The 25,672-nt window shown below is 44.5% G+C and overlaps 1 protein-coding gene across 1 annotated transcript in view; it reads left to right on the forward strand.

Annotated features, from left to right (window-relative positions):
• Positions 1-5,502: 5,502 nt before the first annotated feature.
• The window catches only part of LOC120988465 (LIM homeobox transcription factor 1-alpha-like), a 144,466-nt gene continuing 124,296 nt past the window's right edge, over positions 5,503-25,672 (forward strand). Inside the window, exons 1-2 of the mRNA XM_040415949.1 lie at positions 5,503-5,518; positions 18,388-18,568. Coding sequence (XP_040271883.1) covers positions 5,503-5,518; positions 18,388-18,568 — 197 coding nt within the window. The remainder of the gene's footprint in view (positions 5,519-18,387; positions 18,569-25,672) is intronic.

Genomic DNA, 25,672 nt, shown 5'->3' on the forward strand with positions numbered 1-25,672 from the left:
CATCCTTAGAACGGCATTGGGCCCCACCAAATATCCCTGTAAATTCTGGCGGCTATTCTGGCGGCTACTGGGACCTGAGGTAGTTGGTACACTAGGACGTGTGGCAGAATGGCCACGTCCTCTCCCAGCACCAGAGGGTCCACTAACACCACCACGACCATGTCCACGTCCGCGTCCCTTACTAGTTGTTTTCCTCATTGTTACCGTTCACCACAATAAGAAAAATATTATTCGGGCCAATGTATTGAATTAAAATTCAGGCCTTTTTTTACAGACACCTAACACTGTCTGGCTATCTATTTAGGTACCGTATTACACTAATACAGGCACACAAGTAATGACAGATTTGGTTAAATATAAATGTGAGGCCTATTTTTTACGCGCTGTGTGACAGATATACCTTTAATCACAGAATTAGACTTGTATCTGCACGGTAGCGTGTGTGTTACGTTTTTCAGAATGACACTATCAGCACCTTGAATCTAAGATATCCTTTTTGGGATAGATTTAAAGTAGGCCTGATATAGCAGAAACTACTTATTTATGAGAATGGCAAATTTGGGAATAGTTTTTCAACCCAGAACAAAAACTGTGCTTTTACGGTTACTACAAATAATTTGACCAGCTAAAACAGTACAGATTTGGTTGAATATAAATGTGAGGCCTATTTTTTACGCGCTATGTGACAGATATACCTTTAATCACAGAATTAGACTTGTATCTGCACAGTAGCGTGTGTGTTAAGTTTTTCAGAATGACACTATCAGCACCTTGAATCTAAGATATCCTTTTTGGGATAGATTTAAAGTAGGCCTGATATAACAGAAACTACTAATTTTGAGAATGGCAAATTTGGGAATAGTTTTTCAACCCAGAACAAAAACTGTGCTTTTACGGTCACTAAATATAACTTGACCAGCTAAAACAGTACAGATTTGGTTGAATATAAATGTGAGGCCTATTTTTTACGCGCTGTGTGACAGATATACCTTTAATCACAGAATTAGACTTGTATCTGCACGGTAGCATGTGTGTTAAGTTTTTCAGAATGAGACTATCAGCACCTTGAATCTAAGATATCCTTTTTGGGATAGATTTAAAGTAGGCCTGATATAACAGAAACTACTAATTTTGAGAATGGCAAATTTGGGAATAGTTTTTCAACCCAGAACAAAAACTGTGCTTTTACGGTCACTAAATATAACTTGACCAGCTAAAACAGTACAGATTTGGTTGAATATAAATGTGAGGCCTATTTTTTACGCGCTGTGTGACAGATATACCTTTAATCACAGAATTAGACTTGTATCTGCACGGTAGCGTGTGTGTTAAGTTTTTCAGAATGACACTATCAGCACCTTGAATCTAAGATATCCTTTTCGGGATAGATTTAAAGTAGGCCTGATATAACAGAAACTACTAATTTTGAGAATGGCAAATTTGGGAATAGTTTTTCAACCCAGAACAAAAACTGTGCTTTTACGGTCACTAAATATAACTTGACCAGCTAAAACAGTACAGATTTGGTTGAATATAAATGTGAGGCCTATTTTTTACGCGCTGTGTGACAGATATACCTTTAATCACAGAATTAGACTTGTATCTGCACGGTAGCGTGTGTGTTAAGTTTTTCAGAATGACACTATCAGCACCTTGAATCTAAGATATCCTTTTTGGGATAGATTTAAAGTAGGCCTGATATAACAGAAACTACTAATTTTGAGAATGGCAAATTTGGGAATAGTTTTTCAACCCAGAACAAAAACTGTGCTTTTACGGTCACTAAATATATAATTGACCATCTAAAACAGTACAGATTTGGTTGAATATAAATGTGAGGCCTATTTTTTACGCGCTGTGTGACAGATATACCTTTAATCACAGAATTAGACTTGTATCTGCACGGTAGCGTGTGTGTTAAGTTTTTCAGAATGACACTATCAGCACCTTGAATCTAAGATATCCTTTTTGGGATAGATTTAAAGTAGGCCTGATATAGCAGAAACTATTAATTTTGAGAATGGCAAATTTGGGAATAGTTTTTCAACCCAGAACAAAAACTGTGCTTTTACGGTCACTACAAATAATTTGACCAGCTAAAACTGTACTGATTTGGAGGAATAGAAATGTCAGGCCTATTTTTTAGGCGCTTGGTGACAGGCTCAGCCTGCACCTGATGTAGTTTATGGCCAAAAAATAACCACACTGTTGATGGTTAAATGCACTTGGGTGACACAGGCTCAGCCTGCACCTGATGTAGTATATGGCTAAAAAAGAACCACACTGTTGATGGTTAAATGCACTTGGGTGACACAGGCTCAGCCTGCACCTGATGTAGGATATAGCACAAAATAACCACACTATTGATGGTTAAATGCACTTGGTGGTAGCTTGTGCTGGCGCACCACAAGCCACAAAATGGCCGCCGATCACCCCAGAAAAATGTGATATAAAAACGCTCTGGGCAGCCTAAAAAAAGTGAGCAATTCAATATCAGCACTTTAATGATTCACAGCTGGAGATCGATCACTGAATTAAGTCTTTTGGAGGAGTTAATCTGCCTAATCTCGCCCTAACGTCGCAGCAGCAACCTCTCCCTATGCTTGAATCAGCAGAGTGACGTGCAGCGCTACGTGACCCAAGCTTATATAGAGGCTGGGTCACATGCTGCACTGGCCAATCACAGCCATGCCAATAGTAGGAAAGGCTGTGATGGCCTCTTGGGGCAAGTAGTATGACGCTTGTTGATTGGCTGCTTTGCAGCCTTTCAAAAAGCGCCAAGAAAGCGCCGAACACCGAACCCGAACCCGGACTTTTACGAAAATGTTCGGGTCCGTGTCACGGACACCCCAAAATTCGGTACGAACCCGAACTATACAGTTCGGGTTCACTCATCCCTAATCTTGAACTATTCAACTGTGGTTAAACCTTTAACAGACATGACTAGGAAGGGGGTTGATTTCTCTGTTTGGTCTGAGGCGGCATTACAAGCCTTTTCTGCTGTGAAGGAATGTTTTGCTTCAGCCCCTATTCTGGTGCAACCGGACGTGTCTCAGCCATTCATTGCAGCTTTCCTGGGGGGGGGGGGGGGGGGGTGATTCTAAAGAGCCTAGTGCTATTTTTTCTGAAGGGGTAGTCATATATATCCTGATCTTGAGGCTAAAGTGTTGGAGGCCCAAGAGGATGCTCCGGACTCTTGTCCTGCAGGGAAATTGTTTGTTCCTTCAGACTTACGTCACAAGGTATTTGAGGAACATCACTGTACTGTCTTGGCTGGACACCCTGGGTAGATCCACTGTTGATCTCATCTCGTGCAGATTTTGGTGGCTGGGGCTGCGTAAGTGTGTTGAAGACTATGTGTCACCCTGTTGTACCTGTGCTCGTGCTAAGGTGACACATACTCGGCCTTCTGGATCTCTTCTTCCGTTACCCATCCCGTCTGGACCTTGGATGCATTTGTCCATGGAATTTATCACGGATTTACCAAATTCTCCGGGAAAAACCGTGATCCTGGTGGTAGTTGATCGTTTTAGCAAAATGGCGCATTTTATAGAATTGCTTGCTCTACCTGATGCCAAAACTCTTGCACAGGTGTTTGTCGATAACATCGTGAAACTAAATGGCATTGCCTCTGATGTGGTGTCTGATCGGGGGACACAGTTTATTTCCAGATTCTGGAAAGCGTTCTGTACTCAACCTTAATTGTCCTTTTCCTCTGCTTTTCATCCTTAGTCGAACAGACAGACGGAGCGCACCAATCAGAATCTGGAGACTTACTTGAGATGTTTTGTTTCGGACAATCAGGAGGAGTGGTCTTCATTCTTGTCGTTAGCTGAGTTTGCCATTAATAACCGTAGACAGGAGTCCACTGATAAGTCACCAATTTCTGGGGCATATGGATTCCAAAGGAGGAACAATTTTCCTCTTCTTTGTCTTCGATTTGGTGGAAAATTCAAAATAACCTGAAAAAGAAGGGCAATAGGTATAAGCGTGTGGCTGACAGGAGACATATGAATGGTCTGAACCTGAGAGTGGGTGATTCTGTGTGGCTGTCCACAAGAAACATTACGTTTCCCCACCACACTGATCACAGGAGGAAAGAGGAACAGTAATTGGGCCTGGAAACTAAGAAAGAAACAGGTCACCTCCTAGACAACCCTAATCCGGGCCCTGACTACCTATCAATATGAATAGACCTTGAAGGTAGGAATATTCATATGCAGGATACCTAGGCCCTGATTTCCCTATAAGGCCTTGGAATAAGTTTAGGACCAGAGACAACCCATTCCTCCCCAGATGGAGGAATGGATGTCTCTGTCTCAGGCCCAGATACAACAACAGGGAATTTAACAAATACAAACAAATGCGACACTTAACTTCTGTAGAGATGGAAGAACAGGAAAACCAGACGACCTCACACCAGCTCAGCCAAACCCAAATGAAGCTATCTACCGCATAGTCAGAAGGGTAGGGTCAGACTATAAAGGGTAGAAGTGATGACCACTGAGCAACAGCTGAAAAAAGGGAAGTGGTCATTAACCCTATCAACACTGAATAAAGAGAAATCAAGGATGCAGTTAGATTCCTCCACTCTCAGCCAGTCTCTCTGATCTCCTGACACCAGTCACCTGAGGGACTGTGACATCAGTATTTTGTAGAAGCAGGTATATCGCACCCCTTAATCAGATTTTTTGGGGGCAACAGGTATATCACACCAGTTGCAATTAGTTATTCCAATAGCGTTTGTACCTCTATCTAGCTGCAGTATTGCAGCAGAACCGCACACAACTGCTGCACAATACAAATGCACTATAATATACTTTCTATGTTAGAAAGTATATTATAAGTATATTACACCCTTCAGTATGTCACAACTATAGACAGCACATCTATACCAGTCCTTAAAAGGACTTTTGTGGCCCTATTAGCTAGCGTTTGATGTCCCTAACAGTCTGCCCCTGCTCCACACAGCAACCTCTCCCTACACTGGCAAAAAACAGAATGTAAAATGGCTTCCAGATCGGGTTCTGTTATAGGGTAGGGGGTGTGTCTATGTGCTGAAATATCTCAAATGGCTGTACTGTGCCACCTGATGGAAGTGTCATGGGTCAACGTTTGGCACAATGTAAAAGAATATAGTGCCGGCGGACATCTTCATATGTTTGCATGTTCGGCAAACCGCGAACGAGTAAAGTTCGTCGTGAAACGAACCCGTGGGGCGAAACGCAAGGCCATCTTTACTGTGTGTAGACGGCCATATGACCCATGATTGGTCAGAAAATCTGGCAGATAATCTGTTGGTGCAATACAGCCCTTAAATGACCACTACCATCAATAACTGGCCGCAGCAGTGACCTGTCATCCATGTGACATGTTCCTGTGTCACATGCTGCACAGCCAGGTCACTACTGTAGTCAGTGATTGGCTGAAGTGGTTATGTGCCCCCCTCAACAGGATGGTGATGCCGAGAGAGATGGGAGCTGCAGAGCAATTGGTGGAGCGATGAAGCCGGAACCAGGTGAGTATTATCACCACTATGGATCCAGCCACTCTGTGAGGGGTGAAAAAAGTTTGACATCCCCTTAAATTTTCCCTGCAACTGTATATTGTAGAAAATGCATGTGTTAAATACATGTCATACCTACTTTTTTTTAAGAGCAATCTCCTACCAAATTATAAATATACACGGAATTTAAAAAAATGACTTTGTAAAGCAGAAAAAACACACCTTTTTGTGAGCCCGCACTCATTTCCGAATATTAATAGAGTTAAGGTCAAGCAGGTGCAGACTGGCGATAGAACATACAGGGAAACTTCCCAGTGGGCTGGTGCCCAGGGGGCCGACTGAGCCCTCCTCACAGCCGGTGGCTGGGTAAATAGTGATCTGATGCTCTTGGCATTAATGCTGGGCATCAGACACTTATGCACCTGTCAGTGGCTGTAGGTGCCCTTCTGAACTTGTGCTGCACTGTGGTATTTGCTTCTACTGATATAGTATTTGGAGCTGCACTGTGCTATTTGGTTCTTATTACAGACCTCGCCTACTTTTGTTGGCCTTGCCTACATGTCATACCTACTTTTTTAGGAGCAATCTCCTCCCAAATTATATACAGTGCTGCCCATAATTATTCATACCCCTGGCAAATTTTGACTTAAAGTTACTTTTATTCAACCAGCAAGTAATTTTTTGACGGGAAATGACATAGGTGTCTCCCAAAAGATAATAAAGCGATGTACAAGAGGCATTATTGTGGAAAAAAAAAACATTTCTCAGCTTTTATTTACATTTGAGAAAAAAGTGTCCAGTCCAAAATTATTCATACCCTTCTCAATAATCAATAGAAAAGCCTTTATTGGCTATTACAGCAATCAAACGCTTCCAATAATTGCAGACCAGCTTTTTGCATGTGTCCACAGGTATTTTTGCCCATTCATCTTTAGCAATGAGCTCCAAATCTTTCAGGTTGGGGGGTCTTCTTGCCATCACCCTGATCTTTAGCTCCCTCCACAGATTCTCAATTGGATTCAAGTCTGGACTCTGGCTGGGCCACTCCAAAACGTTAATGTTGTCTGCTAACCATTTCTTCACCACTTTTGCTGTGTGTTTTGGGTCATTGTCATGCTGAAATGTCCACCCATGCCCAAGGCCAAGTTTCTCTGCAGACTGCCTGATATTGTCATTGAGAATCCTCATGTATTGCTCTTTTTTCATGGTGCAGTTTACTGTGATTAGGTTCTCTGGTCCATTGGCTGAAAAGCACCTCCAAAGCATTAGGTTCCCACTACCATGTTTGACAGTGGGGATGGTGTTCTTTGGGTTGAAGGCTTCTCCTTTTTTATGCCAAATGAAGGAAACATTATTGTGATCAAACAATTCAATTTTTGTTTCATCTGACCATAACACAGAAGACCAGAAGTCTTCTTCTTTGTCCAGATGAGTTTTTCCAAAGGCCAAGCGAGCTTTTGTGTGCTTTATCTGGAGAAGTGTCGTCCTCCTTGGTCTGCATCCGTGAAACCCAGCAGTGTGCAGTGTCCGTTGGATTGTCTGCCTTGAGACATTGCCACCAGCAGAGCCCAAATTCACCAGGGTGGCCTTGGTGGTGATCCTTGGATTCTTTTTCACCTCTCTAACTATCCTCCTGGCCAGCACAGGTGTCACTTTTGGCTTCCGACCACGTCCTCTGAGATTTTCCACAGTGCGGAACATCTTGTATTTTTTGCTCAAATGTAAATAAAAACTGAGAAATGTTTTTTTTCCCACAATAATGCATCTTGTACATCGTCTTATTATCTTTTGGGAGACACCTATGTCATTTCCCGTCAAAAAATTACTTGCTGGTTGAATAAAAATAACTTTAAGGCCTCTTTCACACGAGCGTGTCCGGATAAGGTCCGGATGCGTTGCAGCAAACCTGCGCGAGTTGGTACGCAATTGCAGTCAGTTTTGACTGAGATTGCGTTCTGTTGTTCAGTTTTTATTGCGCGGGTGCAATGCGTTTTGCACGCGCGTGATAAAAAACTGAATGTGGTACCCAGACCCGAACTTCTTCACAGAAGTTCAGGTTTGGGTTCAAGGTTGTGTAGATTGTATTACACTCACCTAAAGAATTATTAGGAACACCATACTAATACAGTGTTGGACCCCCTTTTGCCTTCAGAACTGCCTTAATTCTACGTGGCATTGATTCCACAAGGTGCTGATAGCATTCTTTAGAAATGTTGGCCCATATTGATAGGATAGCATCTTGCAGTTGATGGAGATTTGAGGGATGCACATCCAGGGCACGAAGCTCCCGTTCCACTACATCCCAAAGATGCTCTATTGGGTTGAGATCTGGTGACTGTGGGGGCCATTTTAGTACAGTGAACTCATTGTCATGTTCAAGAAACCAATTTGAAATGATTAGAGCTTTGTGACATGGTGCATTATCCTGCTGGAAGTAGCCATCAGAGGATGGGTACATGGTGGTCATGAAGGGATGGACATGGTCAGAAACAATGCTCAGGTAGCCCGTGGCATTTAAACGATGCCCAATTGGCATTAAGGGGCCTAAAGTGTGCCCAGAAAACATCCCCCACACCATTACACCACCACCACCACCAGCCTGCACAGTGGTAACAAGGCATGATGGATACATGTTCTCATTCTGTTCACGCCAAATTTGGACTCTACCATTTGAACGTCTCAACAGAAATTGAGACTCATCAGACCAGGCAACATTTTTCCAGTCTTCAACAGTCCAATTTTGGTGAGCTCGTGCAAATTGTAGCCTCTTTTTCCTATTTGTAGTGGAGATGAGTGGTACCCGGGTGGGGTCTTCTGCTGTTGTAGCCCATCCGCCTCAAGGTTGTGCGTGTTGTGGCTTCACAAATGCTTTGCTGCATACCTCGGTTGTAACGAGTGGTTATTTCAGTCAACGTTGCTCTTCTATCAGCTTGAATCAGTCGGCCCATTCTCCTCTGACCTCTAGCATCCACAAGGCATTTTTGCCCACAGGACTGCCGCATACTGGATGTTTTTCCCTTTTCACACCATTCTTTGTAAACCCTAGAAATGGTTGTGCATGAAAATCCCAGTAACTGAGCAGATTGTGAAATACTCAGACCGGCCCGTCTGGCACCAACAACCATGCCACGCTCAAAATTGCTTAAATCACCTTTCTTTCCCATTCTGACATTCAGTTTGGAGTTCAGGAGATTGTCTTGACCAGGACCACACCCCTAAATGCATTGAAGCAACTGCCATGTGATTGGTTGACTAGATAATTGCATTAATGAGAAATAGAACAGGTGTTCCTAATAATTCTTTAGGTGAGTGTATTTCCCCTTATAACATGGTTATAAGGGAAAATAATAGCATTCTGAATACAGAATGCATAGTACAATAGGGCTGGAGGGGTTAAAAAATATATATATATTTAACTCACCTTAATCCACTTTTTCGCGCAGCCAGCATCTCTTCTGTCTTCTTCTTTGAGGAATAGGACCTTTGATGATGTCACATGATCTTTTACCATGGTGAGGGATCATGTGACGGACCATGTGATGAGCGTAGTGACGTCATCAAAGGTCCTATTCCTCAAAGAAGAAGACAGAAGATATGCTGGCTGCGCGAACAAGTGAATTAGGGTGAGTTAAATTTTTTTTATTTTTTTTTAACCCCTCCAGTCCTATTGTACTATGCATTCTGTATTCAGAATGCTATTATTTTCCCTTACAACCATGTTATAAGCGAAAATAATAATGATCGAGTCCCCATCCAAATCGTCTCCTAGCAACCGTGCGTGAAAATCACACCGCATTCGCACTTGCTTGCGGATGCTTGCGATTTTCACGCAGCCCCATTCACTTCTATGGGGCACAAAATAGAGCATGCTGCGATTTTCACGCAACGCACAAGTGATACGTGAAAATCACCGCTCATGTGCACAGCCCCATTAAAGTGAATAGGTCCGGATTCAGTGCGGATGCAATGCGTTCATGTGTGAAAGGGGCCTAAGTCAAAATTTGCCAGGGGTATGAATAATTATGGACAGCACTGTATATACACAGAATTTAAAAAAATGATTTTGTGAAGCAGAAAAAAACACCCCTTTTTATCGGCCCACAATAATTTCCAGGAATAATAACTTAAGTCAGTATCTTTAGAGTACTAGACTAATTTAAATTTGGATCAGTTTCAGATGTGACTGATCTTAGTTGTATGTGTAGACACCAAATATGGGTCTACCACACCAACTACAGATCATAAGCCAGAGGTTCCTGAACTGCATTTGGCAAAGGATTGAGAATTTGTTTGGGAGTATGTCTCAGGACTTGTGGTTCAGTTGGGAATTTATAACATAGTTCTTGTTTTATCTGCTGCAGCGATCTCTTAATACATTATTATAAAGTACATTGAACATGATCCTTTTTTTTGGTCTACAACTTTTTAAAATATTTTTTAAAGTGTCTACAATGATGGACAGACTGACAAATGGAAATTAGGATCCATGGTGTGTTTTACAAAGAAAGGGTGAACCCTGGAGCTAGACAAGTAGATTATTTTACTGTAACCTGTTAAGCAAAAGCAATATGACATTTGCGGCAGAGACCCTATGTATGAATGCAGAATTAACTGTAATTATTCATGGAGTCAAATGTGATCCTATTATATTTATCTAAAAGAGGATATATACAGTACAGACCAAAAGTTTGGACACACCTTCTCATTCAAAGAGTTTTCTTTATTTTCATGACTATGAAAATTGTAGATTCACACTGAAGGCATCAAAACTATGAATTAACACATGTGGAATTATATACATAACAAACAAGTGTGAAACAACTGAAAATATGTCATATTCTAGGTTCTTCAAAGTAGCCTACAAAGAAAAAAATAAGGGGTTGGGTCAGCACAACCTACCTGCAGGTGCACATCACTATGGCGAAATACATATACAAACGGAAAATGCAAATGTGATCGCACACTACATCCAGCACTCTGCCCTCCATGCTGGATGAGACATTGGTTTATATTTTGGCCAAAGCATAGTAAGCCACTCACCGCGTCAAGGCTGTCTCATGAGTGGTCCCTAACTCTTGTTCCTACCTGTTCATGGGCCATGACAGCCACATAAAATCCAGGGAATGCAGGTCAGCATGCAAGCCAAGTACACTTTGCTTGTAACCCCGTCCGGTGCCATTACAGCTTTCATCGGATCCAGGGATGCAAGTACCAACATGCATGCTGAACCCACCATATACTTCTCCTGGAGCCAGATGGCTAATGGTAGGTTCTATATAAGCGGACTCAGTTTTATACTGACTTTAAAACCAGCCTCAAGGACAGATTAACTGGTCAGGTGTGCAATGACTCCAAGGAGATCGCCACGCCTCCAATATATACTACAAAGAAAAAAATAAGGGGTTGGGTCAGCACAACCTACCTGCAGGTGCACATCACTATGGCGAAATACATATACAAACGGAAAATGCAAATGTGATCGCACACTACATCCAGCACTCTGCCCTCCATGCTGGATGAGACATTGGTTTATATTTTGGCCAAAGCATAGTAAGCCACTCACCGCGTCAAGGCTGTCTCATGAGTGGTCCCTAACTCTTGTTCCTACCTGTTCATGGGCCATGACAGCCACATAAAATCCAGGGAATGCAGGTCAGCATGCAAGCCAAGTACACTTTGCTTGTAACCCCGTCCGGTGCCATTACAGCTTTCATCGGATCCAGGGATGCAAGTACCAACATGCATGCTGAACCCACCATATACTTCTCCTGGAGCCAGATGGCTAATGGTAGGTTCTATATAAGCGGACTCAGTTTTATACTGACTTTAAAACCAGCCTCAAGGACAGATTAACTGGTCAGGTGTGCAATGACTCCAAGGAGATCGCCACGCCTCCAATATATACTACAAAGAAAAAAATAAGGGGTTGGGTCAGCACAACCTACCTGCAGGTGCACATCACTATGGCGAAATACATATACAAACGGAAAATGCAAATGTGATCGCACACTACATCCAGCACTCTGCCCTCCATGCTGGATGAGACATTGGTTTATATTTTGGCCAAAGCATAGTAAGCCACTCACCGCGTCAAGGCTGTCTCATGAGTGGTCCCTAACTCTTGTTCCTACCTGTTCATGGGCCATGACAGCCACATAAAATCCAGGGAATGCAGGTCAGCATGCAAGCCAAGTACACTTTGCTTGTAACCCCGTCCGGTGCCATTACAGCTTTCATCGGATCCAGGGATGCAAGTACCAACATGCATGCTGAACCCACCATATACTTCTCCTGGAGCCAGATGGCTAATGGTAGGTTCTATATAAGCGGACTCAGTTTTATACTGACTTTAAAACCAGCCTCAAGGACAGATTAACTGGTCAGGTGTGCAATGACTCCAAGGAGATCGCCACGCCTCCAATATATACTACAAAGAAAAAAATAAGGGGTTGGGTCAGCACAACCTACCTGCAGGTGCACATCACTATGGCGAAATACATATACAAACGGAAAATGCAAATGTGATCGCACACTACATCCAGCACTCTGCCCTCCATGCTGGATGAGACATTGGTTTATATTTTGGCCAAAGCATAGTAAGCCACTCACCGCGTCAAGGCTGTCTCATGAGTGGTCCCTAACTCTTGTTCCTACCTGTTCATGGGCCATGACAGCCACATAAAATCCAGGGAATGCAGGTCAGCATGCAAGCCAAGTACACTTTGCTTGTAACCCCGTCCGGTGCCATTACAGCTCATGAGACAGCCTTGACGCGGTGAGTGGCTTACTATGCTTTGGCCAAAATATAAACCAATGTCTCATCCAGCATGGAGGGCAGAGTGCTGGATGTAGTGTGCGATCACATTTGCATCTTCAAAGTAGCCACCTTTTGCTTTGATTACTGCTTTGCACACTCTTGGCATTCTCTTGATGAGCTTCAAGAGGTAGTTCCCTGAAATGGTTTTCACTTCACAGGTGTGCCCTGTCAGGTTTAATAAGTGGGATTTCTTGCCTTATAAATGGGGTTGGGACCATCAGTGGCGTTGAGGAGAAGTCAGGTGGATACACAGCTGATAGTCCTACTGAATAGACTGTTAGAATTTGTATTATGGCAAGAAAAAAGCAGCTAAGTAAAGAAAAACGAGTGGCCCTCATTACTTTAAGAAATGAAGGTCAGTCAGTCAGCCGAAAAATTGGGAAAACTTTGAAAGTAATGGCTATTTGACCATGAAGGAGAGTGATGGGGTGCTGCGCCAGATGACCTGGCCTCCACAGTCACCGGACCTGAACCCAATCGAGATGGTTTGGGGTGAGCTGGACCGCAGAGTAAAGGCAAAAGGGCCAACAAGTGCTAAGCATCTCTGGGAACTCCTTCAAGACTGTTGGAAGACCATTTCAGGGGACTACCTCTTGAAGCTCATCAAGATAATGCCAAGAGTGTGCAAAGCAGTAATCAAAGCAAAAGGTGGCTACTTTGAAGAACCTAGAATATGACATATTTTCAGTTGTTTCACACTTGTTTGTTATGTATATAATTCCACATGTGTTAATTCATAGTTTTGATGCCTTCATAGTCATGAAAATAAAGACAACTCTTTGAATGAGAAGGTGTGTCCAAACTTTTGGTCTGTGCTGTATAAAAAACCTAGTCACGTCACTGCGTTTGCAAATGTCCTTCCCAAATGTGTGCGTGGCAGTTCCATAACCAATAATAAGAGGTAAATTTATGGAAAAAGCCAACACCACTCGAGATCCAATATTTCCAGTTTTAGGGCTCATGTACACAGCTGTTGCTCGGCTGTGGTCCGTATTGCGATTGGGTCCGCAATGTGGAAGGTCCAGTGCGGAACGAAGGCATGGAACCCCACGAAAGCATGTACTATTTTTTTGCAGTGCAGACGGTTTACGGACCCATTTATCTGCACGGATGTTGGTTGTGCAGTGCGGTCCCCAATGCACAGAACGTGTGCATGAGCCCTTATTCAGTGGTCCATGTTTCATACAAAAAGACCTACAAAAACCATGAAACACATAAGGGTTTTTATGGGTTCTGTTGTTCGAAACATGGACCATTAAATAAAGCTGGAAATATTGGATCACGAATGGCGCTGGCTTCTTATATGGATTTTGCCCCTATTATACTTATCTGGGACTGAATATGCATAAATGTGTTGGAACATGAAGGTAACGACCACAACCATCGCATACTATACTCTCAAAGTCCTTGCAACTTTTTAAACTTCTCTCCACCTATTACCTGAAGTAACATATGCTGCAATTAAGACACATAAAATAAAGTCATCTCATTAAGAGATGCCAGTTGCAAATTCCCCAAGCTGTTTACCAGGGTTGTAGATTGTTGGCCTCTGGCAATCACATAGTCACCAGGCCAACTACATTTTAAAAAAAGGAGCTATCATGATAAGACAACTCTTAAAAAACATATGTTTCTTTATAGCCATAAGCTGTTTGTAGATCCAGCGAGTAACTAGCCAAAATCACCAGTTCTCTATAGCTGGATATAGACATTTTTGTCTATATCCAGCATGAAAATTTTCATGACATTTTGATTATAACCAACAAATCTAAAACTATCTCTGGATGTGACTTGGACCAGCATTGCAGTAACCACGAACGGCCCCTACACAGTGTACAGAGCTGTGCTTTTCCGGTTCCTGGTTCTGAAGCACGACAACTCCTGAAAACAGCTGATTGAGCGGGACCTATGCAGGATGCATACGGCCGGTGTCCATGTTTTGCGGATCCATGCATGTGGTCCGCAAAATGGACACAGCCATGTGAATGCCGCCTTATTATTAAACTTTATAGTATGGAAATCCTGATATTTAAGCATGCCACTAAAACAGTACATGCCAGATTAGCAGGGACTTACGTGAAAGTCAGGCACCTGGATGGCCCATAGGGGGTCTTTACTAGCTTGAAGATCATGGTCCCTAAAATGTTTATTCATATGTACAGGTCCTTCTCAAAAAATTAGCATATTGTGATAAAGTTCATTATTTTCTGTAATGTACTGATAAACATTAGACTTTCATATATTTTAGATTCATTACACACAACTGAGGTAGTTCAAGCCTTTTCTTGTTTTAATATTGATGATTTTGCCATACAGCTCATGAAAACCCAAAATTCCTATCTCCAAAAATTAGCACATCATGAAAAGGTTCTCTAAACGAGCTATTAACCTAATCATCTGAATCAACTAATTAACTCTAAACACCTGCAAAAGATTCCTGAGGCTTTTAAAAACTTCCAGCCTGGTTCATTACTCAAAACCACAATCATGGGTAAGACTGCCGACCTGACTGCTGTCCAGAAGGCCATCATTGACACCCTCAAGCAAGAGGGTAAGACACAGAAAGAAATTTCTGAACGAATAGGCTGTTCCCAGAGTGCTGTATCAAGGCACCTCAGTGGGAAGTCTGTGGGAAGGAAAAAGTGTGGCAGAAAACGCTGCACAACGAGAAGAGGTGACCGGACCCTGAGGAAGATTGTGGAGAAGGACCGATTCCAGACCTTGGGGGACCTGCGGAAGCAGTGGACTGAGTCTGGAGGAAGACTGGGGAGAGGGAAAAGCCAAAATGCGTAAAGTCCAGTGTCAAGTACCCACAGTCAGTGATGGTCTGGGGTGCCATGTCAGCTGCTGGTGTTGGTCCACTGTGTTTTATCAAGGGCAGGGTCAATGCAGCTAGCTATCAGGAGATTTTGGAGCACTTCATGCTTCCATCTGCTGAAAAGCTTTATGGAGATGAAGATTTCATTTTTCAGCACGACCTGGCACCTGCTCACAGTGCCAAAACCACTGGTAAATGGTTTACTGACCATGGTATTACTGTGCTCAATTGGCCTGCCAACTCTCCTGACCTGAACCCCATAGAGAATCTGTGGGATATTGGGAAGAGAAAGTTGAGAGACGCAAGACCCAACACTCTGGATGAGCTTAAGGCCGCTATCGAAGCATCCTGGGCTTCTATAACACCTCAGCAGTGCCACAGGCTGATTGCCTCCATACCACGCCGCATTGAAGCAGTCATTTCTGCAAAAGGATTCCTGACCAAGTATTGAGTGCATAACTGAACTTAATTATTTAAAGGTTGATTTTTTTTGTATTAAAAACACTTTTCTTTTATTGGTCGGATGAAATATGCTAATTTTTGGAGATAGGAATTTTGGGTTTTCATGAGCTGTATGCCAAAATCATGAATATTAAAACAAGAAAAGGCTTGAACTACTTCAGTTGTGTGTAATGAATCTAAAATATATGAAAGTCTAATGTTTATCAGTACATTACAGAAAATAATGAACTTTATCACAATATGCTAATTTTTTGAGAAGGACCTGTATATGGTGATTGATGTCTTATGATTTGGGATTTCCAATATTCCTGATCCAGTTTTAGATTATTAATCGTTATTAATATTTGAGTTTAAGAAAAACATCACTGTATGTACCACCCAGTACAAGAAGTAATGATTCATACAGCAGGTTCTGCAAGGAGTTAACAGTGCTGAGGTCACAAAGTTGAAACTCGCTCCACTTGTGTTTGTATTGAAGATTGACTTTATGAAGGTCAAGTTTAGCCCTGTGTACATAGGATGGATATTCTCTCTGCCTCCACATTTCCAATGCTTCATCACTAACTTTGAAGGGATGCCAGAGATGAAGAACAAGATAAAATCAGACACAAACCTACATGCTATTTTCTGTGGTAAACAGATGTATTTGGGTTTTATACTTGACTACAGATAATATGACAGTGGAGAAATATGGAGAAAATGTATCAAATTATTATTATTTTTTTTTTTTCGGTCAAAGGTGGCATTTTTGTCCAGATTCAAACTGTAGTTTCTTTTCTTCTTCTCCTCTTCTACAATAAAAAAAATTATAAATCTGCCAAAAAAGACAAATAAAATATTAAAAAACCCCAATAAAGTAAATTATTAATATGTTTAGTAATTATATCAGTGACAGTGATTTGTCCTACATCAGATAAATTTTCACACATTGCAAAAGATATTTTTGGATTATTTTTCTGTGGTATTTTCATTCTCTTTTGATTGTAGTAAAAGAAAGTCCAATTTCACATTCATCTGGGAAATACTCAGTTGATTGCTTTTCTGGGCCATGATTACAGATAGTGAACAATAATATTTTTTTGTTTGCAGGTCTGATAAACTTCTTGAAGATGGAATAGATGTGTAACATTGATGGTCTTTAGGGAAAAACTGTTGGAATCTGTTGATTTTGAACCATCTAATGCAGTGTTCCTCAACTCCAGTCCTCAGCGCCCACCTGTCGGTCATGTTTTCAGGATTTCCATAGTATGGAGCAGGTGATATACAGTAATTAGTGTCAAATCGCATCAGTACCTACCACAGGTATTCATTCTGTGGGATATTCTCAAAACATGACCAGCAGGTGGGCCCTGAGGACTGGAGTTGAGGAACACTGATCTAATGTGTATGAGGGTCTACCCCACTATAACCTGCCAGCAGATCAAAGAAGACTTGGCCATGTTAGATTTTTTTTTTTTTTTTCCAGCAGGACATAAGCCTCTTCCCAATGAAATATGGTAGTGTAGAAATAAATATCTGTCGCCCAAATGAGGGTTCAGGCTCACAGCAGTCTCATGTGTATGGCCACCTAGAGGAAGATATCTGTTGCAATCGCTGAAGCACTGTTGCCCAGTTGGTCATGCAGATGACAGCTGTGTCCTGCATAGTAAGTACTTTGGGGGGAACTTATTAAGCCCTGAACACCAGAATTCTAGCAGGATTTTTTGAGGGTCAGTTTTGCGACTTGTTGTTGTGAAAAGTTGGATAGAATTTCAGAATAGATCACTTTTGTGTGACATGAAGAACAACTTTTTAAAAAGTCGCAAAAAAACCTGCAACAGGCCATACTTTTACTAAAATAGACACAACCACATTGCACTTGAGCCAAACTTATTATTACTGTGTGCCATCTTCATAAATTAGGCACAGTGTGTATATCAACTCAACTTCATTCTAAAAACTAATCTCAGATACACCTACAATGAAAAATTCCCCTCTTTGTCTGTAGATAACTAGCAGTTAAAGTTGGCAGCAAATATAAGATAGCTCCCTACTGATATAAAACTGCACACTTGACTGATCCATGCATCCAAATTTATTAGAGAGTTGTGAGACGATTGTCAGTAGAACAATTCAACAAATATCCTAAGCTTATGACCATTTTTATGGTCTTCCTCTATTTGCAAACACAAACCTGAGCTTTATGGTTTAGGATGAGGAGAATTCCTAGGGATAGGATCATAGAGTTGATAATCTTGACTATTGAGGGAACCCCTGACAACCGATTTTCCAATTGTTCCCTTCTCTCTTGTGGAACTATCTCTTCTCATAGTAACTAAATTTCATGATGTGGCACCAAATGTTTCATCGGAATCCAATGTTCAATTATGTAGATGAAAATCACCTTGGATGAACACAAGAACTTTCAATATATTGTCAGTTTCTTAGCTATTGGTGCAATCATTCCCATCTCCTATACATACTTCATGGTGTAACCCACCAACAACCCCATAGTGCCCTTATCTGTTACTTGTAGTAAAGCTCAGAGGATAATTTTCCAACTGATCATTCTTCTATGGTGGAACATATCTCTTCACAAAGTAATTAAAGCTGACCACATGCCACCAAATTCTCTAGCCAAATCTGAATTTTCAGAGGTTGATGTGAGCACTTTGGATGACTAGAAAAAAGTTCAACATTCTGTAAGCAATCGTTCTCTTTTCTTATAGGACACATCTGATAAGGATTTATTGTGGTGGTCATATAAAATCTAAACATTAAGCAGCTTTCCATATTTTATTTCAGATCATAAGACAAATGACCTGTGTGCAGGTTGTGGATGCACTATCTCAGACCGGTTCCTTCTCAGAGTGAATGACAGACCTTGGCATGAGTGCTGTGTTAAATGTGCAGCCTGCCTAAAAACCCTATCTGGGACGTGTTATTATCGTAACCGTCAGCTGTACTGCAAAGAAGACTATGAAAAGTAAGTGTGCATCATTATGGAAATACTATTAGCAAAACATATTAGTAGGGTTTTCATGAATTAGTATTGTGCAGAAACATCTGAATTACTTTTTATTTTCTGAATTGTGTGTAAAAGGGTAATTTGTCAGATTGGCTAAGGCTTCACAAAATGAATGGGGCCAGGGTTTTTTACAGGTGCCACAGCCATATATGAGTTTGCTCCCAGGTTTGAACCAGTAGAGAAATGGAACATAATATTGAGGAAGGAATTGTTGGTATTTATTTGCATGGGTTTGTTGTGTATGTACTACAGTTAGTGGAACACTAAAAGTACAAAAGAATGCTAAAAGTAAACCAGAAATATAGCTACCTTCCCACTTTATCAGTCTGCAGTATTTTCTGTGGGACCCCAACGGAAACAGGTTTGTAGAAATCCTAAACAGATTAATCTACTACTAATCTTCTCCATGGGTGGCTTTGAACCAAAGGGACGATTCACGAACGGGATCGCATGAACGTGATCAAATGTTCGTGAACCAAAAGCTCACGGCGGGGCCCATTCACTTTAATAGCAGGCGAACCTGAAAAACCTTCAGATCATTATTGCAGCCACCAAATACTTACAAGAAGTGCACAAATCGTCCCACAACATGGACAGTGACATCCAAGAGGGGGATCAATGGCAAAAATTCCCACAAAAAATATGTATTTTTATCAGGGGCCATTTTTATGCGTCTTTTAGGGAAACTCTCAAAAATGTGGCCTGCTGGAGCCTAGAAAATTTATATTTTAGGCCACGGGAGTATGGGCCCCAAAAATTAGGCATTCACCTGACAGAAAACATCAAGTGATTATGTGGCTGGCGGTACATTAGACGGTCATTGGATATCAATTTTACTGCAGGCCAGTACAAATAGATGTCAAATACATATGTTTAAAAGAACAAAAAATATAAAATTGGATTAAAAACATCGCTAACGAAATCCCCCCTCTTGAAAAAAAACCAAATGATAATAGTTGAAATTTGATAACACGTGGTCGTCGTCAACAAGTGTTGAATTCCTCCGAGGTTCCAAACATTAGGCATTCATCGGATAGAAAAGGCCTTTTATGCCGCTGTATTTACATAAGAGAGGGAGCATTATTCGTTCTGGGTGGTGGCGGATATTTGAGTGCTGTCATAAGGAAATTCAATTAAACATGGTCGTCACAGGTGTTGAATTCCTCCGAGATCTATGCCTCATTCATTTTTAGAAATGTCACGGTCACGATCGCCCCTGCTGCGCTGAACGTCCTTTCGGACAGGACACTCGACGAGGGGCAAGCCAAGAGTTCCATGGCAAATTGTGCCAGCTCTGGCCACAGGTCAAGCCTGCACACCCAGTCGTCCAGGGGTTCCTCGCTTCTCAGAGCGTCCACATCGGCCGTTAAACCGATGTAGTCGGACACCTGTCGGTCTAGGCATTCCCTGAGGCTGGATCCGGAGGCCGGCTGTCGATGGGTTGGTTGCAAGAATGATCTCATATCCGAAGGGACCAACACATCTTCAAACCGCCCTCTTCTTGCAGGCGTAGTAGGATTGGTACCCACAACTGTTACTCTGTGGGCGGAAATTCCTCTGCCAGTGCCCGCAACAGCAGAATGCAGCATCTCTCGTAGCAAGGCCTGGAAATGCTGCATTATGACAGGCCTCTGTGATGCTGGTAACATGACCGCCATTTTGTGTTTGTACCCGGGGTCTAAGTACGTTGCCACCCAGTACTGGTCCTTTCCCTTTATGCTTTTTATATGGGGGTCCCTCTTCAAACACTGGAGCATGAAGGCCCCCATTTGCACTAAATTGGAAGCGGTGGAGCGCCCTGGCTCCTGCTCATCGCCCAGGAGAATGTCGTCCTTGGTCTCCTCCCCCCATCCACGGACAACATCAGTGATCCCAGAAAAGTTTAAAGCCTGCTCTTCTTGCTCCTCCTCCTCCCCCCAGGCACCTCTTACTCCTCTTCAGACTCCTGCTGACTTGTCTCAGATGGAGTAGCCCCCCTGGGAATTCATTCAGCATTGCGACTTCCTCATCTTCCTGCTCCTGCTCCTCGATGGCTTGATCAATGACACGACACAATGCACGCTCCAGAAAGAAGGCGTAAGGTACGATTTCACTGATAGCGCCCTGGCTGCGACTGACCAGTTTGTTGATCTCATCAAATGGCAGCAGAAGTCTGCATGCGTCACGCATGAGCAGCCACTTGCGTGGTGAAAAAAAAACAAGCTCCCCAGAACCTGTCCTGCCGCAGAGTTCGTACAGGTAGTCGTTAATGGCACATTTCTGCTGGAGAAGCCTATCAAGCATATACAAGGTGGATTTCCTTAAGGAGCAAGTGGTGTCACCGCTTAACGTCAGCAAGGCGAGCCATGGCAGTGTAAGAACTTCTAAAATGGGCAGAGATTTTCCTGGCCTGCCGCAGGACGTCCTGGACCCCCGGGTATTTGGCAACGAATCGCTGCACGACTAAGTTCAGGACGTGTGCCATGCACGGCACGTGTGTCATTTTGCCCTGGTTCAGCACGCTGAGCAGATTGGCACCGTTGTTGCACACCACTTTCCCAACTGTCAAATTTAGCGGGTTAGCCACTGATAGGCATGTGACTGCAGAGCTGAAAGGAGTGCAGGACCGGTGTGGCTCTTGGCTTCCAGGCACAACAGCACAGCATGGCAACGTCTCACCTGGCATGTCGAATAGGTTCTGGGGAGATAAGGGTGGGTGCAGCAGAAGAGGCGGTAGCAGTGGAAAAGGAAGAGTCAGCCGAGGAGGAGACGCAGGATGGAGTAGGAGGAGGAGAAGAAGAGGCAGGCCTGCATGCCATCCGTGGTGGTAACACCAAATCCACATGGGTGCCACAGGTTACATGCTTGACGGCCATCAGAAGGTTCACTCAGTGGGCAGTAAAAGTTATGTACCTTCCCTGCCCGTGTTTGCTAGACCATGTGTCTGTGGTCAGATGTATCTTGGCAGCGACACTGTGTGCAAGAGATAAATTCACTTGCCACTGAACGTGGCCATATAGCTCTGGGATGCCTTTCGGGGAGCAATATTTTCTTCTGGGGACCTTCCATTGCGGTGTGGTGTGCCAATGGCCACAAATTCTAAAGGCCTCCGAGTCCACCAATTTATATGGCAGTAGTTGGCGGGCTAGCAGTTCCGACAAGCCAGCGGTCAGCCGTTGAGCAAGAGGATTATCCGGCGTCATCATTTTTTTACACTCGGACATTTGGGCCACGGAAGCCTGCCTTCTGCCAGATGAATGCGACGACGGCACGGTGGATGGTGGAGTGGAGGACGAATGGGAGGAGAGAGGAGAAGGAGAAGAGGCATGATGTGGAGCACCAATAGTGTGGCTTTGTGGGTTCTGACAACATTGCTCCCACTGGGCTCGGTGATGGGAGGCCAGGTGCCTTCTTAAGGTGGTTGTCCCTAGGTGAGTGTTAGGCTTACCGCGACTTATGCATTGACAGCACAGGCTGCAGATGGCAACATTATTATCAGCAACTGACAAGTTAAAAAAAGCCCACACTGCGGAGCCATGTGCTTGCGTCCCGGAAGCGCAAGATGTGACCGTGCATGGTGGATGGCTCGTTCCATATACATTTGCAGTCTGCTTTTTGCTGCCTGTGCACTGTAAGTTCTGCCTGCTTCTCCCCCCAATCTGCTGCTCCGTCTCTCCCTCTGAACTCTCCTCCTCTTCCTCTCTTGTGGGCACCCACGTGACGTCCATCAACACGTCATCATCGTCACCTTCACCATCATTGACATTAGAGATCTCGGAGTAGGCAGCAACAGTGGGGACCACCCTCCTTGGGCTAATCTGGGTACTGTCGTCAGACCGCTGGGTGGCGGCCGTTGCTACCTCCTCTTCATCATCCAATGGCAAGAATGGCCATAGGTAAGGTCTGGGAATTGATGGAAAAATAATTCCTCTGACTTGTGGAGGGGCTATGGTGGTGATGGTGTTTTTGGGGGTGCACACAGCAGAGAGTGAGGAGGGTGCAGATACAGAGGATGAGGAGGGTGCAGAAGTGGAAGGCTGAGTGAGCCACTTAACCAACTCTGGTGCGTCCCTTGACGTAATCGCACGCACCTTCTCCAACTTCCCACTTAGGCTCCGGCCTGGTGCACCTGCCCGACCCCTACAATCAGGGGAGGGCTGGCAGCCTTAGTCCTGGAGGGCAAATCCAGTCAAGTGGCCCATTTTAGCCCCGCCCATTATTAAAAGCCCCTCCTACATATAATAGGCCACTCCCAACAAACACTGTACAGCTAAAATTCTATTGTTGAGGCCTGTCTCTACACATCATACAGAGAGGGGAGGCTGGTCCTGGCTGCACTGCCTGCTTCACATTATACAATAGACAGCAGGCTACAGCCAGGAAGCTCCTCTGCTCTCCTCCCTCCCCAGATCCTGCTCAACGCCTGTGGTTCCCCCACCATCTGCCACCCGCCCGTGGCCTGCTGCCCCTTTTGGCCGTCTTCACCCAGCTCTGAATCCTCCTTCTGCAAATGGCAGGGGGAGGAGCCGGAGCATCTCCTCTCCTACATAGCACCTCATATCTCTTACATCCAGTGATGTCACCTTTGGTGTAGACGTTCTCTTTCCTCATCTTCTCCATTCAGACCAGACTGCCATGATGATTTTTCAGCCATCTCCCGTCTCTGCAGAGATTGATAAACAGATATTAGTTTCCCACATTTCCATCATCTTCTGAACACCCTTTCCTGCCACCCCCAATACTATACTGCAGAAACAGTCCCCCTGGAATTGCTACTACCACACAGATAGTGCCCCCTTCAACAATTATTGGCACACAGTGCTCTAAAAAAAAAAACTGCGCCCAGACACTAATAGTATAAAGATAATGTCCACCAAAAATAATTGTGCTAAGCTGATACTATGCCAGGGTGCCCCCAAAGTAACAGTGCTCCCCAAAATCCAACCAATAGAAATAATTATCTGCCAGAGCACACTTAGTAGTAATAGTGCTCCTATAGTGCCCATACTAGTAATCATGTTCCTCATAGCCCCCCAGTAGTAGTAAAGCTCCCCATAATACCTCCTAGTAGTAATAATTCTCCCTATAATATGACAGTACATGAAATACCCCCGCTTAGTGCCCGCAGTTGAGCTAATGTCCCCATATTGTATGCCAGTATAAAATACCCCTATATAGTGCCCCAGTTAATGCCCTCATAGTGCTACTCTCCCCCTTCCCCATAGTGTCCCCCATAATATGCCAGTAAAAAAATGCCCCTTCTTAGTGCCCTCAGCAGATGTCCCTAAAGTGCTCCTCTCCCCCATAATGTGCCAGTAAAAAATGCCCCTTCTTAGTGCCACTATATACCCCAATAGTGCTCCACTCCCCCATAGTGCCCCAAATAATGCCCCATATTGCTGCTCTCCCCTATAGTGCCTCCCTCCCCTATAGTGCCTCCTATAATGTGCCAGTAAAAAATGCCCCCTTAGTGCCACCAAATGCCATAGTGCCCCCCATAATGTGCCAATAAAAAAGGCCCCTTTAAAGCCCCCAAATAATGCCCCTATAGTGACACCAGATGCCCCATGGTGCCTCTCACCCCTATAGTTCCCCCATAATGTGCCAATAATTTAAAAAAAGCCCCTTTAGAGCCCCCAGATACCCCTATAGTGCTCCTCTCCCCCATGGTGCCCCCCCATAATGTGCCAGTAAGAAATGCCCCCATAGTGCCAGCTCCCCTCCATAGTGCCAGCTCCCTTCATAGTTCCAGCTCCCCCCATAGTTCCAGCTCCCCCCCATAGTGTCAGCCCCCCATAGTGTCAGCACCCCCATAGTGCCAGCCCCCCCATAGTGCCAGCCCCCCCATTGTGCCAGGTCCCCCATAGTCACAGCTCCCCCCCATAGTGCCAGCCCCCCATAGTGCCAGCCCTCTTCCCCCTATAGTGCCAGCTCCCCATAGTGCCAGCCCTCTTCCCCCTATAGTGCCAGCTCCCCCATAGTGACAGCTCCCCCCCCATAGTGCCAGCTCCCCCCATAGTGCTAGCCCCCCCATAGTGCCAGCTCCCCCCATAGTGCCAGCCCCCCATAGGGCCAGCTCCCCCCATAGTGCCAGGTCCCCCATAGTCACAGCTCCCCCCTTAGTGCCAGCCCTCTTCCCCCCATAGTGACAGCTCCCCCATAGTGCCAGCCCCCCCATAGTGCCAGCTCCCCCCATAGTGCCAGCTCCCCCATAGTGCCAGCTCCCCCCATAGTGCCAGCTCCCCCAATAGTGCCAGCTCCCCCCATTGTGCCAGCCCCCATTGTGCCAGCCCTCTTCCCCCTATAGTGCCAGCTCCCCCATAGTGCCAGCCCCCCCCATAGTGCCAGTTCCCCCATAGTACCAGCCCCCCCATAGTGCCAGCTCCCTCCCATAGTGCCAGCTCCCCCATAGTGTCAGCCCCCCATAGTGTCAGCACCCCCATAGTGCCAGCCCCCCACAGTGCCAGTCCCCCCATAGTGCCAGCCCCCGCATAGTGCCAGCCCACGCATAGTGCCAGCTTCCCCCATAGTGCCAGCTCCCCCATAGTGCCAGCCCCCCCATAGTGCCAGCCCCCCCATAGTGCCAGCTCCCCCCATAGTGCCATCCCCCCATAGTGCCAGTTCCCTCCCATAGTGCCAGCCCCCCATTGTGCCAGCCCTCTTCCCCCTATAGTGCCAGCCCCCCCCATCGCGCTGCCTGAGCCGGCCTTTGATAGGCTGCAGGCATTAGTGCCTGCTGCCTATCAGAAGAACAGGGGAGGGAGACGCCTCTCCCTCCCCTGCCCCACAGCACAGCTGAATGAATAAGGAGATGAGCGCTTCCACAATGGAAGCGCTCATCTCCTACTGCCCACCACCACTGCTGCCCGTCACAATTATATCCAGGGCCGCGCCACCTGTGGTGATCGGCGGTGCGGCCCTGAGGAATAAAAAAATAATAATTGCCTCCCTGCCCCCCGGCCCAGCCCGCCCCTGCCTACAACCCCTGCGGAATGGCAGGCCTCCTACTCTGCCTGTCATTTTCAAAATGACCCTGTGACAAAGTCCCTATAGAAGAGCAGTATTTCTGGAAGCAGGTATATA

This window comes from Bufo bufo, chromosome 1, assembly GCF_905171765.1.
Source record: "Bufo bufo chromosome 1, aBufBuf1.1, whole genome shotgun sequence".
Classification (NCBI taxonomy): domain Eukaryota; kingdom Metazoa; phylum Chordata; class Amphibia; order Anura; family Bufonidae; genus Bufo; species Bufo bufo.